The sequence below is a fragment of the Octodon degus genome, unplaced genomic scaffold (assembly GCF_000260255.1).
Source record: "Octodon degus isolate 3935 unplaced genomic scaffold, OctDeg1.0 scaffold00140, whole genome shotgun sequence".
Taxonomy (NCBI): Eukaryota; Metazoa; Chordata; class Mammalia; order Rodentia; family Octodontidae; genus Octodon; species Octodon degus.
In genome coordinates, this window is record NW_004524716.1 from 977288 (window position 1) to 996828 (window position 19541).

At 46.9% G+C, this 19541-nt stretch overlaps 1 protein-coding gene across 1 annotated transcript in view; it reads right to left on the reverse strand.

The window, feature by feature from the left end:
- Ptgfrn (prostaglandin F2 receptor inhibitor) overlaps positions 1–19541 on the reverse strand; it is a 123750-nt gene that overhangs the window by 38272 nt on the left and 65937 nt on the right. The window contains exons 3-5 of the mRNA XM_004641718.2: positions 10649–11045; positions 7585–7998; positions 2436–2816 (exon numbers count right to left, since the gene is read on the reverse strand). Coding sequence (XP_004641775.1) covers positions 2436–2816; positions 7585–7998; positions 10649–11045 — 1192 coding nt within the window. The remainder of the gene's footprint in view (positions 1–2435; positions 2817–7584; positions 7999–10648; positions 11046–19541) is intronic.

Below are 19541 nucleotides of genomic sequence, written 5' to 3' on the forward strand. Positions count from 1 at the left end.
GAGTGCAGTTGTTTCTATGGCGCCCTCCTGGTATTTGCTCATGCGCTAGTATCTCTGACTATTCGACGAGCTGAACGTTACCGTTTGCAATCCTGGTTTCCCTATGCACATATTTGAACATTACCATGGTCCTGGTACATTTACCCCTTCAGCCAACATTTACTGAGTGCCTAGTCTACACAGCTTTGGGGAAGGCGTGAGGTTCCTTGTACACTGCTGTCTCCAGTCAGGGAAAAGCACACTGATGACTTGGGTGGTACTGGTGCCAACAGTGTACAGGAAAACAAGGACAGGATCCTCAGGATATTAAGAGAGCCTCTTCCACAATTTAGTCTCTTTACTTCTTCTCACTCTCAGGAGAACACAGCTACCAACAAATCCCTTCCACTTAAAAGAACCCACTCCCTCCCAGAGCTCCCCTCCCAATGTCTGACAGTCCCTCAACCTCCCCCGAGGCATGCCGGGATCAATACATGAGTACTTCAAAGAAGCCCTCAAATTGGAGTGCAGGCAGCACTTTAAAAAAAAAAAATCCTCAAGCTGGGATTCAGAAGTTGGAGGGCGAGGGAGGAGCAGGGAGCGCCAGCACTGGGATTTGACAGTGCCACACAATGCACTGAGCATCAGAGCCGCGAGACAAATTCAGCTCCAGAGATGAAAAACCTTTCGGTGCTGACAACATCTGTTTTATTTTGAAGGTTGCTAAGGAGAGTTCTAGCTGGGCCAACATTGTTCCAGTTCAGTACTTCATAGCGAGTCTCTTGCACAAGGTTCAGACGGCAGGAATAAAAGCTCACCAGACAAACCTTGCTGCTTTTACTTTGCAGATATCAAAAGATCACTTTGCTAACAGGGATGACTAACAGCCTGCCTAGTCTCTACCGCGATTGGACTGTCCCTTCTGCGTCTGTTGCTTATTCTCCTATTACTCTTCTCCCTGCCCCCTCTGTCCCCACTTGCCAAATCCCTATCTTGGCTAAGTAAAGATTTATTAGGGACAAACAGACAGTGACTACACCAGTGACAGACAGACATTTTCATGCAGAAGCAAGGAAGGCTAAGTAGGAGTGGCATGTAACAACAGGAAGAAGCGTGGCATCAAAGGAGGAAATCCTGTCCTGGCCTTTTAACACTCGGTCTTGCTGCCTATTAAAGCAACATCAAATGCCTTCTGAGGGTCCTGAGCACTGAGGGACGAGGAGAGACATGGCTCTCAAAACAAGGAAGCATCCAAACAGCGGCCCATCCTATCTCTGTAATAAGGTCAGTGGAAGCGAGGCTCACCACACCCCGCCTGACCCCACCACCCCTCCTAAATCCACTTACGATTACAAGCTGTGAACAAAAATCTAGAAAAGCGAACAGTGCGTCCAGCAGGCAAACATGGGGAGAAAGAGAAGGGAAAACCAGAGCTCCTGCCCATGACCTTCACATATGTGACAGGAGGTCATGCCAATGCGTTCTGTACAGACGACATGTTGCCCTGAAATGAGTCTGCTTCTCGCTGTTGGGACTGTGCCTGGCTGGGACAGTGCCCAGGAAGGGCTCAGGGAAACAGGAAGGCTCTGCCTGTACCAGGCCTCTGCAAATAAAATCATTTTAGGGTTTTATGGGATTAGGTTAAAAAAACAAAACAAAAACCCACCTTCTGCTGGCTGAAGGGATTCTCTTTCTGCCTTGGGCTCTGAAAAGTACCAGCTCCTGCCAAGAAGCACCTAAGAGTCCAGGCAAAGGAGACGGAGAAGGGCAGTATCTTCCCCTGGTGAAGATCCACTTCACAGAGCCGCTAAGCAGGGCTTGGACCCACAACTGGCGGCAACAGAAGGAAACTATCTCCTCTCACCTGGATATGTTTTGGTTTTGTTTTTGGTGGAACCGGGGATTGAACTCAGATCCTTGCGCTTGCCAGGGAAGCGCTTATTCAACTGAGCCATCCTTCTGGCCTCTCCTCTCACCCGTGGGTACTGAGTCAACTGAGGCCACGTGATCTGAATGTTGCCCCTGCCTGCAAGACTCTACTATAGAATTCTCACCTCCTTCCAGGGACTTAGCTGAGCTAAAGTACACTTGTCCCAATATAGAGAATGTCTAAATAATGCAGAATGTGGCCTGGGAAGATAGCTCAGCAGTGGAAGCACCTGCCTGGCAAGCGCAAAGACCCAGGTTCAATACCCACTACTGCATGCCGTGCCAGCCCCCAGGCACCATGCCAGCCACTGAAATAGGGCATAGTTGTGCACGCCTGTAATCCCAGCACTGGGGAGGCTGAGACAGGAGGATCACTACAAGTCCAAGCTGTGTAGTGAGACTCTGCCAAATAAATAAATAATTTTTTAAAAAAAGAACACAGAACGCACAGCACCCAGACTCCTCCAGATAGCTCAAGGAGTGCCGCCTAAGCTAGAAGGCTAAGAGCCCTTCTGTGGCCCACTCACCTAGCCATGTCACACCCACGCTGGCCGGGGCAGACATGGCCTCTGCCACCTTGTGCCAGCTCCGGTTGTGTCCTGGTGTCCAGAGTGCCACATGGCAGAAATAGTAGCCGGTGTTTTCCTTGCTGACATCTCGAACCAGTAAGTGGTAGGAGCGCGTGTCCACATGACTCAGAGCCACGTGAGGTGAGCTGTGCACGAGGGAGTCGCGGTCCAGCCGCGCCAGCTGGCGGCGGGCAGGCAAGGTGCTGTCAGGCACCCTGCTGAAGTACCAGGTCAGCTCGGGCCGGACGTCATCCACGCGGTCTGTGCTGATGTTGCAGGACAGGTCGAGTTCCTTCCCTTCAGCCACGGACACATTCCTGGCCACAGCTACTCGCAGAACTTGAAGACAGAAAACAAACACGCTAAGTACATGTGGTGGACTACGCTGGTTCTCCTGCCTCCACCTCCAGCCCTGTCTCCCTTCAGACCATCTCCTTTGAAGTTCTTGTTTCCGGCATTAAAATGAGAAAACTCTGTATACCTTTGTAGATGCCAGAGAGATAATTTAATGAATAAATTTACAACACATGCTGCCTTTCTTTTTATTTCCAAAAACATGGTAGCATACACTTAACTTTATACTCCGGGCAGTGTTCTGGGTGTTGTATAAATGTTAATCCTTAACATAATCCTATTAGGGAGGCCCTGCTATTCTTCTCATTTTACTGATAAGGAAACTGAAGCAAGGAGAAGTTAAGTAACCTGTCCCAAGTCACACAGCTAATACGAGGCACAGCTGGGAAAAAGTCTAGATGGTCTGCTTCTAGGAATTCTGTCTTAACTGGTGCACCATAGTTTGATAAGGGAGCACCTCAAAACTAACATGATTTATCCATGTGCAAGATAAAATTATGGTGATTTTATAAAAAACAGCTTAGTTCTCAAGTGTATAACCGCATGAGTTTGGGGTTGGGGAACAAAAGGCAGGAGGTGACAGTAAAGTTGTTTTCTGGGCCAAAACAGAAACTTTGGGCTAGGGATGTAGCTCAGAGGCAGATTACTGGCCTAGAGTGTGAGTGTGAGTGATCCTGGATTCTAATCCAGCATAATAACAAATAAACAAATGAAAAGAAAAGGGAAATGAAAAAAACACATGGAAAATCCTAAACAGAAAGGAGAGCTAAGAAAGTGGAACCAGATAATTTTCCTCATAAGTCAATTCTTCAAAATCTGATGTGTGTACAGCGTCATTTATTTCATTATGACCCACCTAAACTTAACCATGAAACAGTATCATAAAAGCAAAACAGTAACTTTGGGGCCACCTGTGTATTGCCCTCTCTCGGTGTGGGTAATTAAAAAGAAGAGCAGGGGCCACAAGATAGCTCAGTGGTCTAAAGTGCCTGCTTAGGCAAGCGTGCAGGGACCCACCACATGCTGTGGCAGCCCTGCCCCCAGGGTGGGCTGGGCCAGCCACAAAAAAAAAAAAAAAAAAAAAGCAAGTTTTAAAAGGAAGAGTATATTTAGATAAAGCACTGAAGTAAGTGATGTCACCAACTGAGCAAATCAAGTTCCAGCGTTCCCCCGTCAAAGCTTATGTGTGCAAACATTTGACTCAGTGGGTTTTTAAAACCGAAACTGAACATCTGCAATCTGAGCGGAAAAACATACAACTTGTGATAACGCTCTGGGGAACAACTGCTAAGATAATAAATGGCCAACATCTTCCGAGGGATTTCAGAGGGGGCACAGCAAGAGTCATTCGGCATCAATTCCTGTCCCCAGGAAGCTCTAGAGGACCAAGGGTAAGATCCAACCTCAAAGCCCATGTCCTCGGTGGGTGTCACCCCCATATGAATTATTTCTAGAATGAAACAATGTTTCAATCAAATTTTTCAAGCCAAGCTCAACATCCACTTTGACAGGTAAGGGAAAGGGAAGTGGGTACAGCATTAGAAAAAGGAATTCGAAAGTCCAAGGTCACCATCCACCACCTTCCAAATGCATGCTCCTCCCGACTTCTTCAAAGGGCCCAAAAGGAACGTGAGGGTATTTTTTGAGAAGGCTCGGGGATGCTGCCACCCTGAGCGCACTCCTAAAGGCTGATTCACACTCCCTATAATGCTCTGGCCACAGACCCTGACATCTGCTGGTTAAAAGATGACCTAGAAGGATGTCTGGTCTGTGAAGAAATGTCTACTCTGAAGATGTGGAGTGCACACCCAGGGAAAATCGATTCTTAGCGTCAGTGTCTTCTCTTGTTGCTCAGACAAAAATACCTAATATCCAAAGTTAGAGGGGGAAGGTGTACTTAGCTCACAGGTTGCAGAGGGTTCAGTCCATAATCAGCTGGCTCCGAGCAGGGTTGTACATGGCAGAGTACAACCTTCATGACAGACAGAAGATGGCGAAGCAACAAGGGATCTTAACAGCATCTTTCTGCCCCTTTTATAGTATCCAGACTACTCAGGATGGGGAGTACTCACACCCTTAATCCTACTGCCCCTGAGTCTAGCACTGCACCGTGAATCAACTCCAGGGCCACACAGGAGGCTTTGGGGGGGACATCTAAATCAAAGCCCACACACTTAGGTTCTGGAAATATTGGCAGGAATGTCTATTCAAGTGTAGCTCACTATGTAATTTTCTTTGTACAAGTGGCTGAATAGTTTGTCACTTTGCTAAGCACAGGCCTCAAACACTCTGGATTTGGGGGCTTACCCAAAGGCAGGATGGAGCAGGGGGAAGGGAAAAACAGTACCAGTGCTAGGGTTGTTAGTGCAAGAAGGGACCCAAACCAAGCCTGCGGTGATGCGGACTTTCTCCCATATATTCTACTTGAATCCACAAATCAGACACCAGGATTTGTAACTAGCACTCCTGTAGAGAAGTGTACTGAGTAGCACACTACTGAATGGGTAACAAGGTCTTGTTGTCTTGGTGGTTCTGTACCATTTGGGTCAACAGGGCAACCAAAGTAGATTAGTAGCAATGGAAAATGTAGGCAAGAAGAAACTGACCGGAACTCCAGTGTGGTGGTTCTTAACCTGGAGTCACCAAAGAGAATTTAGGGATCCTGTGAACACAGATGGGAAAAAATATCCTCCCCTATTTCATTGACCTTCCCCAAAATACAGCATCTCCTTTCATTGTGAAAGCATAGTATTACCTATTCCTGGGGTTTCACCCTGAAGCATCATTTACATTCATTACTACCCAGAAATTACAGCAGTTGTTAGGCCTGCCAGTATATGTTATTATTAATGTGTTAATAAAGAAGTATAATATTACTGCAAAACAAATTTGTCCTAAAATAGGTTGATAATTATTTCAATATAATTGCTGCCCTTCATCATTTCATGTATTGTACTTTGTGGATTGAAACATTAATTCTGAGAAAGGACCTCTGGGCTTCAAAAGAACATCAAAGAGACAACAGCACAGAAAGGATTGTGGATCCTCAGTCTCAGGCAAGAGGTAGACGCTATTACCTGCCTAATAGGCCTAGAGCGTTCCAGTCCTCTATCCAGATGGGTTTTGTCCCTGTGTTTGGGGCTGGGGGTAAGAACCTTTACAAAGGAAATTTCTGCATAAAATGGTTAATTTACTGCAAAATTGGGACTCTTAACCCCCCTGCCTCATTAAAATAGCTGTTGCATCAGTAAGCTGAAGGGCTGGAGAGTTGGGCAGAAATATGTATTCCAGTCAGATCTCTCCGGCTGAGCTGTTCCCATCCATGTGCATCTGCCAGCGGGTGACTCTGACAGCGGGTGGGGCCAACACCAGGGGGCAGCTCCTCTGTGCTACAGTCAGTCCCGACACTCAGTCCTGCTTCTCTACTTCTACCAAATCTCGCCCCAATGTGCTGGGGTAAATGCACAGGTAAGTGCTCAGGACAAGGCAGCTGGCGCAGACAAAACCCTTCTGGTGCTCACTGCTTTCTGCTTTGCTCCCCACGGGAGGAATGAAGCAGCCATACACTCACACTCCCGCTCGGGAAATAAGTCCAGACAAGGTCTTCTGTATTTAAGAAACAGAAGGCAGCAGTAATGACAACACAGTGCTCTGGGAAGACATTAAATGTCCAGAAAACCAAGTATACCTGTCCATCCTCAGCAAAGCCATTACCCTCCAGTGGTCTCATTAATTGGTCTCTGCCAAAGCCAGGAGCTGCACAGGGGCTGCAGAGCCCAAGGACCTGGACCCTTGAGCTCTCCACTGGTGCCTGCTGAAAAGTCAGTCAACAGAGCTTTTCATACTTGTTTTTCATCTATTTTTTTTGTTTGTTTGTTTGTAACATGTTTTTATTTTCTTAATTACTTTTGTAGTTGGAAGAAAAGGTTTAAAAAAATGCAGACTAACAGTAAGACAAAAGACATTCTTGCACATGGCTAGGACATATGCTTCTCGGGTATATGTGCTATAAGAAGCTGTGGAAGGCTCGGCCCTGAGGAGCCCCTCCTGAAAGGGTGGGAGACCCCCTGAGAAAAGCCAAGAAGTTGCAAGTTAGGCCAGAGCTTTGGGGTGAGCCTGATACACATTCCAAAACTTTGAGGAAAGGCAGATCCAGGGATTCCAGAAGCACTAAAGAAGATGAAGCTAAGAGCCAAGCACAGTGGGGCACAGCTATAATACAATCCTCGTGCTCTGAGAAGCAGAGGCAGGAGGATTCTATGAGCCCACCTTATTGAGACCTTGTCACAAAATAAAAATTTTTTAAAAAGACTAGGGCTGTAGCTCAGTGTGAATGCCCAGGATTAAATCTCAATTGCACAAGATACACACAAACATAAAAATAAACAAATAAACAAACAACTAAGGCAGCAGGTGTGTACAGAACCCCCCCAACGCTCCTGGAGGACATTAACGCACCAGGCAGGACACGTCTGAAACCCTGCTGTTCTGCATCTCTAATAGACAGACCTGACTTTCTGTGTGTGTGTACAGTAGCTTGGGTGCAGATTCAGATAAAAGGCAGATGCCACACAAAACTACAGACACAGCCCAAACAGACGTACCCCTCCCCACACTGTCACCCCTGTGCTGCTCCCTTCACCCCAACGGTGCCTCCTGGGTGAGACAGAATTGATGCCAGAAGGGGCGGGGCTGCCTCGCCAGATCGGCACACCATGGCCAGTCACAGGGTAAGACAGCCCCAGCAGCTCACCTGTCGGCTGGATCACCAGGGTGGCAACCTCCACGGCCTTTTCCTGGATCTCCTGCCAGTAACCCTGCTCCGCAATCCACTCGCTGACCACACACCAGTAGGAGCCCTGGTCAGAGGACAGCGCGTGGGCCACTGAGAGGCGGTAGGCGTCACTGCCCGCTGTGTCCAAGCGCACGTCGCCGCTGTGGTAGCGCTGCTCGTAGCCAGGGCCCGGGCGGAACCTTCCCTCGTGGGTGAGGGCGAGCACGGCCCGACGGGTCGGCCCGCGGTGCAGTTCCCACAGCAGCGCCAGGTGGGTGTGCAGGGGCGAGTTGGTGGAGGCGGCGCAGCGCACCTCGAAGGGCTCTCCCTCCCGCAGGCTCAGGCTGGGCGGCGGCCTTGCGCTGGGGCCCACATGCAGGGCATCAGCCAGTACTGTGGGGACAGAGGACAGTCAGTCTGAAGCTCATGGGTAGGCAGGACACTGGCTTGAGCCATGCCCACAGCTGTGTCCCGAGACAGTTCTCTCCCTCCTTCCCCATTCTGACCCCCAGGTTGGCCTGTCTTCCCATTTGACTCATCTAGAATCTCAAATGGCTTTTCCAACTTGAAAAAAATAGAAAGCGCAAATGAAGGAAAGAAAGAAAAAATAGGTAGAAGGAAGAAGGAGGAAGTCAAGAAAGAGGAGGAAAGGCATTAATAAAAACCCCTGCTAGAATGAGGTGTAGTGAACAAAAACTCTTTGAAGATGTGCTCTGTCACTCTGGGGCAAGTTACCTCACCTCTCAATGCCTCAGTTTCCCTAGAAGGGGATGACAACTGGACCTTCCTCATGAGTCAACATAAGAATTCAACAAGTCAAAGAGCATCACGAGAAAACAACTGTCAATGCACGCCTTTGTTGGGACACAGGACTAGCTCAGAGCCCAGGGCCTGCACGTGAGGCGGCCTTCCAAGGATTAAAGCAACACAATTTGCAACGGGCAAAGGATGGCAGGAGTTGCCTGCGTCTCCTGACCTGGCACTGCCTGAGAGTAAAGCGGGTAAAAGGAGGGCATCCACCAGGTGGACCTGGCCACCGGAAGGTGAAGGTGAAGGCTGTATTCTAGGGCCTATGAGAAGAAGACTTTCACAGTCTAGAAAAGGGCACGAGAGATCAAGGAGGTATCAGTGAGTGCCATTTAGGAAAGGTCAGGATAAGCAATAGATTCTGCTACTCTGGTTACCAGACGGGGCCCTCTACCACTGGGCAGGGCATAAACTATCAGGTTAACCACGAGCTGGATAAAAGGACTTTCGAGTAGCACTAGTCATCATCTCTGAGCTTTTCTTAGCTTCTCATTCAGAAACCCATTCTGTATCCTTGGGAAGGGATTATCTGAAAACTGCTACACCCCGAAGATCCATCCTTTGTGTGGAATGGATAAGATCACCGTTGAGTATACCTATCAATCTGCAGGTCTGGCTAACACGACCTGGGTTCTCAAGGCCAGTTCACCTCTCAGGGCACGGGCAGACACGTTCAAGATCCATGGAGATGAGACCAGACAGGCCCTGGACCAACCACAGCGTCCGCCACAGACTCGACCCGGGCAGCCAGGCATTCTCTCACGGGCAGCTACCTGCTTTCTGGAGGCAAGAAAAGCCTCCCTTGCTTCTCCTGCCTCCCCCTCAGCCCTCAGGATGGGACTCACAGGGGAGACAAGGTGCATCTGAGCTGATGGAGGGCGAGGTCTTGCATTTAACTCCACAGGAAGAATGTCTTTTTGGATGGATTTTTTAAAACCCTCAACATTTCCTACAGGAGTCTGCAGAAAATGTAGCTGTGTTGCGCTAATGCCTTCATACCTACTTATTTCACCTGTTTCACCCCTGCAGAATTTCTGTGAGGAACAGCATCTGAGCCATGGCTGGTTCTACCAAAACATTTCAGTAGCAATGACTGTTTGGATCAACACTCTGTTTTTATAGCTTCTTGTGTATTTTCTACTTTGCAGCTAATTACATTCCTACCCAGATATAAATCATTTTAGGAACAAGGCAGAGCACAAATAAATGGATAATTAAGTAAGGACAATAACAATAATAACAATAATAACGTTTCTCTCCTGTTAGCCTCAAATTGGTTTATTCTTGCTCAATTACTAATTAGTTGTGTAATTCTGGGCAAGTAATTAACCTATGCTCTTCCCTTGCCACATGTGTAAGTTAGGGAGATATTCTGCCCTGCGTTCTTCACTGGGTTCTCAGAACGGAGTGTGTCAATCTAAAAGGACTGTGGGAAAAATAATACTCTTGGAGACTGAGACAGGAAGATCTAAGTTCAAGCCCAGCCTCGGGAACTCAGGGGGATTCTGTCTAAAAAAACTTAAAAAGACTGAAGACATAGCTCAGTGCAGAGGTCCTGAACTCAATCCCTGGTAACAAACACACGTACACACACACACACCAGCAACCACAAAACCTCAAACATTTCAGATACATAAGATGTGATCATTTGCCCAGCCAGGCAAATAAACCAGCAGTGACTAGGCTGTCCTTTCTCTGTATGACATCTATTACCGCAGGTGCACATGGGCTTGAATCACGAACGTCCCAAAGAAAGATGAACTTCGGAGCTCCTACATTCCCACAACCTGATCACCACTGCCATGATCCCCACCTTCCCGTCACAGCCCACTGAAAGTTTGCCATGGCACTGCGCTGAGGCCTGGCTCTGGTAACACACTGGCTCTAAGGTAGGTACCTGGGCACAGAACGGGAAGGCGGGGCTGTGCTGAGCTCACAGCCACACAGCGGTCAGTGGTACAGCCAGCAACTGGGCTGAGCCCAGACCGCTCGGTTCCGGGGTGGCACTCTTGATGCCAGAGTGGGGACTCTGCATCACCTCCAACCTCCTGGCCCTGGGATACTTCCAAAGCACAATGGAGAGGAGAGAAGAGGCACACAGAAGTGGCCGGCCACCCTCTTAATCAGGTAAGACATTATGACTCCACTGGACAAGGTTTAGGCTTCCTGACAGAGACCCACAGCTTAATGGGAGAGGAAAGTCAGCCTCCATGGTGACCCCACATGAGGACAATACCTTTAACCTGCACCGTGTCCTCGTAGTTGCCCTGGACGGTGGCATCTGTGCTGGGCGTTGAGCACTTGTAGTGGCCTTGGTCCGAGGGCTGCACATTCTTGATGTGCAGCTCCACTGCATCGTTGGCGGTCCGCCTCAGCAGGATCTCGCCCCTCTGCAGCCGCTCCTGGTACAGCTGGGTGGGGAAGCTTGCCTCCCAGGTGCTCGCCAGCTCCACAAAGCTGCTCCCCGGCGACGAGAAGCTCCAGTCGAAGTTCTGCTCGCTGGGGCCGTCGTAGTCGCTGACATTGCATGGGATGACCAGCTCGGTGCCGACCACTCGGACAAGTGTTCCTGCGGGGACTCTCACCACACGCCCGCGACAAAGAGCTGCAAGGGCAGAGGATGGGAGGAAGGGCTTCAGTCAGAGAAGACGCTCCTGGCAGAACTCTGGCAAATCCAAGGGCACTTCTGACCACAGCCCAGGGCAGAAACACAACTTCCAGACCATGGGGGGAAATGGGTCTCTGCCAAAGGGGGCCAAAGGGTGCCCAGAATCAGGAGCGAGGAGTATCACCCTGGAACAGGACCTCTCCCAAACCAGTTTCCTGAGATTGACAGCAAGGAAGATCAAGTTTTAAAAGTAGGCTAACTATAACCCTGAATAGCTTGGACCCCCTCGTTACTGTTCAACACACCATTATCCCTCAGCATGATACAGAAATATTTTAGGTTCTGTATGAAAAAGAAGGCCACAGCTAATCAAGTATTTACGTTCCTGCCCACCCTATATCAACCCTCAGCTCTAGAGAGCATTCCTCAGGGCTCCTAAGACCTGATTTACAATGATGGATGCCAATTTTTAAATCCTAGAGTGGCCTGCTGATAAAATGATTTAACTCCTGTTATCTGACATTGCCTATAAATTAATTTTAAAATATGATGATTCTACCAAGTATTAATTTTCTATTTTCTGGCTCATTTCCTTCTCTCTACTCTTCACCCTGATCTACGTTCAGAATGAGGATGGGAAGTGCAACAGGAGGGAGTCGGGCTGGCTGCTGGCATTGCCAGGAATGGCCTGCCACTGAAGACACACCCATGGGCAGAGCCAACGCCTGGCTGGTGCTCCCTCCCAGAAGAGGAGGTGCCCCGTGCAAACCTGGCACCTGCGAGCCCTTTGAGAAGGCTGCCATGCCACAGACCTCAGCCCAAGTTGGTAGGTTACTTCCCACCCGTGCTTAGCATCTCTATCCAGGCGGAATAACCCTGTGGGGCTCCCGTCTGTGAACAGGTATTGCACGAAGGCGCCCATGTGACAACAAGGCAGAGATCAGGGCGGTCCGTTCACAGGCCAGGGACAAGCCAGCGATTGCCAGCAGGGTGCTAGCGGCCGGGGAAAGGCCGGCGCCAGGTCCTCACGCGCGGGCCTCTGAAGGAACTCACTCTGACAGTTTCTCAGCTTTCCCAACTCTGAGAGGGGATCTGTGACCTGAGCCACAAGGTCCCCGCACAAGGTCATGACAGTGCTAGCAAACTAACGCACCGTGACTGCTTCTTCTCTCTAGTCTAAACCTGGATGCCATCCTTTAGTGGGCGTGAAATGAACATACAGTGGTTGTGCTTTTTCAAAATGGAATCTTAAACGAACAGAAATGATGAGAGTATATTGCATTTAGTAGGAAGCAAATACTCTTCTATTATACAGTATTTTTTAAGTAAACAAAGGCATATGCGTACTAGATTATGATGAAAATATAATATCTAACTCTGCATCAAAGTTAAAAAGAAAAGTTGGTGAAACTTTTATAGACCTATGTCTTGTTTACCCTGTCCATCACTTCCTTTGACAAGGGAAAAAGAAAGTAATTATACAAGACAAATAGTGACATGGGACAGCATAGACCCAGCAGGGTGTGACCACTTTCCCACAGCTGGGGTGGGTCTAGACTGAACTTTTGTTCTAAGAAACGCTGCTAAACTCTAAATCACATCACTCTCCTTAAGAAAACAGGGTATAGCTAGGGATGTGGCTCACTGGGAGAGCGCTGGTCTGGCATGTACAAAGCCATCACTGCAAAAAAAAAAAAAAAAAAAATTACATATAGTATTGTGAGCATGGTGTTGCACTCCTGTGGTCCCAGCTTCTAAGAAGGCTGAGTCAGGAGGACCACCTGAGCCCAAGGGTTCAAAGCCAGTCTGGGTAACACAGTAAGACCTTACCTCCTTAAAAACATAAAGTTTATTTATAAATAAAACTTATTTATTTATAAATAAAGTTGGTGGCTCAGAATGGGCCACATATCTTCCAGCAATGAAGGGCAGAACCAACCCCAGATACTACTGAGGAATAATCTGGAATGAGCCACTTTCTTTCTAGGTACCCAGGGAGGAAAGCTCCGACATCAAGAAGATATGAGTCATGCTGGTCCTGCCCTGCTCTAGATTGGCCTCATTGCAACACCCACCTCAGTGACTTCAGGGCGCCACCAAGATTGCACACCTACCACTTCTCACAGGAGACCCACAGCAAGGGCCCAAGGGTCCCTCACTGTCCTCAGAGGGGCTCACCCTGCCCCTGCGGTCCTGGGGATAGGCTCTGGGGCTAAGACCAGGGGAGTCACAATTCTGTTTGCTCAGAAGCTGCACACGGGCAGTACTACTGACCACAGGAAGAGACCCAGGTTGAGCCCTGGGCCAGAGGTGAAGAGAACACACCCCAGGGACCTGGTGGCAGCACTCAAAAGGCCAGATCCATCCACACCTCCTGCATTGAGCCTACACATCTTCCTTTCCTGGATGTCTCAGTTCCTTGTAATTCCTCTCACCTTCACTTACGTTTCAAACTAATTTCTGTGTCGTGGCAACTCAGAGTGTGTTAAAGGAATACCTATCTCCACCCAGCAGCGGCCAACTCTCTGGAGCTCTTCACCACAGCTCACCAGGAAATGACTGACGGTATTTCTACATTCAACTCTAAAGACCATGAGGAATGGAAACTCTCTTAGAAATCATGAATCCCTTCAGAAGAAAGCATGGCGAGTGGCCCTCAGAGGCCACTCGGCTTTGTGCCGAGGCCTTCCTCATCTACAAGATGAAGGCCACGTCACTACACCGCCGTGAGCTGTGGCAAGGGGTAAATGAGTCAATGCATTTGCAGAACAGTGATGGCGCCCAGCACGTGGCAAGGATCCGTGGTGACCTGCTAGGTGGCCACCTCTAGAGCACACTTTGCACTAATCCTTCACCTTGCTTCCTTGGCAAGGCTTACAAGGGCATTTCCAAATGTGTAAATCTTCTCCATTCCTATAGTTGTCAAGAAGTTGGCTCGCAGGGTATTCAGGAATGAGCCAATTTCTGTTGTGAGATTTCTTTCCTTTTCCTGGTGATTGGAGCTTTGGAAATGAATCCAGCTCCTTGTCTCAACTCTCAGTCCTCCTTCTGCATGGTTGCCAAAATCATTTTTTTTTTTTTTTTAACATACCAATCCTGGGCCAGGGATAGAGCTCTGTGGCAGAGCGCCTGCCTAGCAAGCATGAGGTCATAAGTTCAATTCCCAGTTTAAAAAAAAAATTAAAAAACATACCAATCCTATGTCACTCTACCAATCAAATATCTTCAGGGGCTGCTTTATCACCTACTGGAGCAAACTGACCCACACCCACCACCCCCTCACTTGTGTTAATGCAGTAGCCCCCTGTCTCCTGGCTCTCCGCTCAGTGCAAGTGGTCTTAAAAACAGACTCACCTCCTACTCTGCCCCAGACCTCCAGTCATTCCCCTCATTTTACACAGACAAATGCCCAAAATCTTGCAAGACCTGGCTCTGTTTCCCCAGCCCCACATCTGGCCCTCTCCCTTTACTCTGTGTTGTTATGCTTTCCTTCCAAGGTTTTCTTGAATAAATCAGATCCACGTGAACCTCGGGCCTCTTACGATTTGTGTCTAGATGTCCCCCAAAGCCTCCTGTGGCTTTAGATGAGGCTTTGTCCAAGGAGGCTGAATCTAAAGCGTGTGACTGATTCGTGGTACGATGCCACAATTAAGTGTTCTGGGATAAACGGTGGGTGGTTGCTGGGTCAGCCCACTGATCCGCTTGGCACCGCCCTAGTTCCAGGAGCCTGGATGCAAGATAAGGGAAAGGAAGCAGCTCTCTTCTTTTATTGTTTGCTTGCTGTTTTCTGTTTCCATGGACAGTTGCCCCTAGGTGTCACCAACTTGGCGCCAGCCAATAATGGACTGAAACCTCTACAAACTGTGAGCTAACTACACCTTGTCCCACTGGGTGTCAGGTATTTTGTCTCAGCAACAAGAGAAAAGTACCTAAGTCAGGGTCCTTGCCCGACACACTCACAGATACTCGTTCTGCTGGTCCTTCGCCAGCGTCAGATCTTTACTTCAACACTGCCTTCATGGTGGGGTTCTTCCGACCACCTTGAAGTGACACCTGCCTACTCCATTACTGTTCCCACTTCCATGTCCTCTTATAATTCATCACCAGTACACTCTGTGTGCACTAAATACTGTATATTATCTGTTTCTCCTCACTAGAACTTAAAGTCCCAAATGAGCAGTGATCTCTGTATCTTTGCTGTTTTGCTCACTGCTGAACGCTGGCATCTTGTTTGTTTGTTTGGAGCAAGGTATCACTATGTAGTTCAGGCTATCCTTGAATTCGCTAAGTAGTCCAGGCTGGCCTTGAATTCGGCAATCCTCCTGCCTGGTTAAATGCCACAGTCTTCAACAGGACCTCATAATACACAGCAATGTTTCCATAACTATTTGCTAAATGAACAGAACAGTAACACATCACCTCTACTTGCTGGATATGTCATGCTCTCTGGAATGCGACAGCCCTCGCTTCCACGCCCCCTTCACCTGGAATGCCTCCCCAATAATCCTCTAGCAAGAGGCAGCGCCAGCCTGTACCAGCTCCTCTGGAAGCTGTCCCCAAGCCCCTGGGATCACTCAGGCATTCCTTCCTCCATGTTCCAACTCAACCTGCCACAGCGCCTTTGATGATGGCTACATTACAGCGCCAATGGGAGAAATACAGCAAATATGAACAGTTGCTTGAACGATCAAGTCCTAATCTGAAAAGACATAAACCTGAGCAATGTCTTGCATGCAGAACTGGGATCTCCCCGCAGCCATGCAAATTGAGATTTTACATTTGGTAACAGAATTTTAACTTGCCATCAGCAATCTGGTATTTAGTACAAATTCCCTTTAATATTGTTAAATAACAGCAAACGATCCTTAAAAATAAATATAACTTGTAAAAAATAAAGCATATGGCTCTTCTCAAATCAAAAAGAAGATCCACAGATTGCCAATTTTGTCAAAATCTTTTGTAACAGCTGATAACTTAGGAAAAGGGAACATTTCCTCTAGTTTTCCAAGTTTTACCAGTGTTTCAGATTAAGAATTTCCAATACTTCTTAAAAAAAAAAATTTTTTTTTAAATCTGTTATTTATTTATTTGGTACAAGGTCTCATACTAAGCAGCTCAGATTCCTAGTGATCCTCCTCCTGTCTCAGCCTCCGTGCACCACCATGCCCAGTTTTGGTGTCTAGCTTGGGGGAGGCCCACACAGCATGCGGTACCAGAGATTGAACCCAGGTCCTTGGGTTTGCCAGGTAAACACTTAGACCACTGAGCCATTTCCCTGCAAAATACTTCTGAACCTGCACTCTGTCATTCCTAACAAAAATGTCTTTAATCTGGGTATGGTGGTGTATGCCTGGAGTTGAAGCACTCTGTATAGTACTCCAAAAAAAAAAAAAAAAAAAGAAGTCTTTAATATTTTAAAATTTAAACTTTAACTTCATTTCTTTTCAAGCATCAACACAAAACCCTTTTCCTTATCAGCTTTAAAAGTACTACTGAGCCTATCTCATAAAATTTCATTAAAATTTACTGCCTGAAAAAATACCTGTTGATGAACAACTCAGGACCTTGAGCTTGCCAGGCAGGCACTAAGCTGCTGAGCTATCTTCCCAATGCAACCAGGAATTCTTTCCCCCATAAAACAAAAACTGCAGAGGTACCTCTCAGCACTCAGGTGTCCAATCTGTAGTAATCTCAATCACTAACTGGCCTGGTCTCAAGCTGTAGTGCCTCAGCTAGACTGGACCCACCCTCTTATGTAAGCCTCAGAACCTGCCACCATCCATTCCTGTTACCTTCTAACTTTCTTTAAAATTAAGTTGATTGGAACAATTCAGATATACACAGAGATCACACTCATTATAGGGAATCTGTACCTGCACATGACTTCTTTTTTCCTTTTTTTGATTCATCTTTTTTTTTTCCCCGGATTCCTGTCCCCTCTTTTCAAACCCCGCCCCCTTCTTGTTCATAAAGCAAAACCCACTTTAGCCTTCTTTTGTCATTTTTAAATTTCCTTCCCTTCCATCCCCACTCCATTCTCCTTTCTTTTTGAAGTTTCTTCCTATTTCACAACATCTACTGTACATTTCTGTTCTTATTTACATTTTCAGTTTCTCACGCCAATGCGATAATGTGGTATTACCCATGTGCCTGATTCATTTCACTTATGAGTATGCTCTCACGGTCCACCCCTTTAGCTATAAAGTCTTCATTTTATTTGTCTTTATGGCTGAGTAATATTCCATTATATTTTTTAAAACTACATTTTTTAAAAAATCCATTCATCATTAGTTGATCTGCATTTGGTTTGCTTCTAAGACCTAACTATTACAAACTGAAAAAACAAACACAAAAACAAAAATCAGGCCTGAGGATCAATAGGACAGACTAGAAGATGCAGAAACAAATCCAAATGCACACAGGCACCTGATTTTTGGCAAAGAGGCCAAACACCTTCACTGCAAGAAGGAAAGGCTCTGCACATGTCCATGAAACTAAAATCAAAATGAATGAAAGATCTAAACACTGAAACAGAAACACTAAATCTGCTGCAAGATGGAATCAGTCGAATTCTGGAAGGAAAGACTTCATGAACAAAACTCTGATCACACAGGAGTTATCATAAAGAACCAACAATCAGGGACCTCACCTGATTAGAAAGCTTTTGCACAACTAAAGAACCCACCAACAGAGTGAAGAGACAACCCACTGTGTGGGGGAAAATAACGTATACCAGCTGTTCTACAGACAAAAGACCCTCCAAATGCAAAGACCCAATCCAGAAATAGGCATCTGAGATGAACAGACACTTCTCAGAAGAAGTACAAACAACAAATAATATATATGAAAAAAACGCTCAAAATCCCTAGACATTTGGGAAATGCAAATTAAAACAATGCTAAGATTCCATCTCACTCCAAAAAGAATGGCTATTATTAAGAAAGAACTAATAATAAACACTGCTGGTGCTCTGGGGAAAAGGGACCGTTCTCCACCATTGGGGGGAGTATAGGCTGGTGCAACCACTGTGGAAATCAGTGTGAGATTCCTAAAACAACTAGGATTAACTGGACCATTTGAACCTACAATTCCCCTTAGGTATCTCCCCAGAAGAATTAAAAGCATTATACCACAAGGATATAGGCACTCCCGTGTCTGGAGTGGCACAATTTGTAATAGGTAAATCATGCTACCTTTTAATTTTTTTTTTTTTTGGATACAGGGTCTTAGTTCAGACTTATACTGATTCTCCTGCCTCAGCCTCCCCAGAGCTGGGATTACAGGCGTGAGCTTCCATGCCCAGTTTCAGGGCCTGCACAGAGGTTCCAGAGTTCTGGGGCCAGCAGGGCATGCTATACTGGGGATCGAACCTGGATCCTTGAACTTGCTAGGCAGGCGCTTAGACCGCCTGAGCTATCTCCCCAGCCAAATTTTTTGGCGTAGGCCTACAAAAACCAAATCAGAAAAAACCATCTAACATATTTCTCACTGCTAACACCATCTCTCTTACTCTGTCCCAACTTTCAAGCCTCCCTACTGCCAATAAACATAACGCTTACGTATGTCTCTTTTTACCTTGGCTTCGAGAAAAATCAATACTAAAGATGTTCGGTTATGAAAATCATTCAAAGCTTAAGATTCCAATAATTACCTTGCCTCTATACTTTCTTCTCCCACCCCAGATGCCCCTGCACTTCTGGCTTTTCACCTTCAGGTTTCCACTGCATGTGGATTTCTCTGTATCTTGCCACCAGAGGGGAGGTAGGTATGAATTTCAAAAGACCAACAACTGAGATTTCTTCTTGCAAATGTTTGCTTTTTTGCCATGATAAAAGGAGTTTGTGTCAAACCAACTCCCCCTTAGAGAACAACTACAGAGACAGACAAAATGCAGGAAAAAGCTAATTGGTTGCACTGGTGAAAAATTGAGTTGGTCAGTAAAATCTTGGACAGTGAATAACTTGTCCAGTGAGTGTTCTGTAAGATGAGCAAATTTTCAAATAAATTTTAACTTATGGGCTGGGAAGACAGCTGAGCAGCATAAGTGCCTGCCTGGCAAGCGCAAGGTCCTGAGTTTAATCCCCAGTGCCACAAGAAACTACAATAAACTTTAACTTGATAAATGACTGCTATCTTCTAATACATGACAAGGAAGATCACACATAGCACAACCAAGGCAATGGTTCCTCTCTCTTCCTCTCCAGGGTTATGGGTGTGGTCCAACAACAAAAGTTGGAGAGGAATTCTTATCTGCAGAGGAGGAAGAAAATAAGGAAAAAAAAAAAAAAAAAGCAAAGAAGACAGAGAAATTGTTCACTTCCGGTGAGGTTAGGGAGATGTGGGAAATGTGGGAAACAGTACAAAATTTTGTAGAAAAGCAGTACATTTCATAAAATCCTAAAAAGGAGGCAAAAGCAGGTATTACTGGATAGCTTCCCTGTTACAGCTGCATAGAAAGAAAGAGTCCCCTTAGGGCCAGGGAGATAGCTCAGTAGAATAAGCACTTACCTGGCAAGTGCCA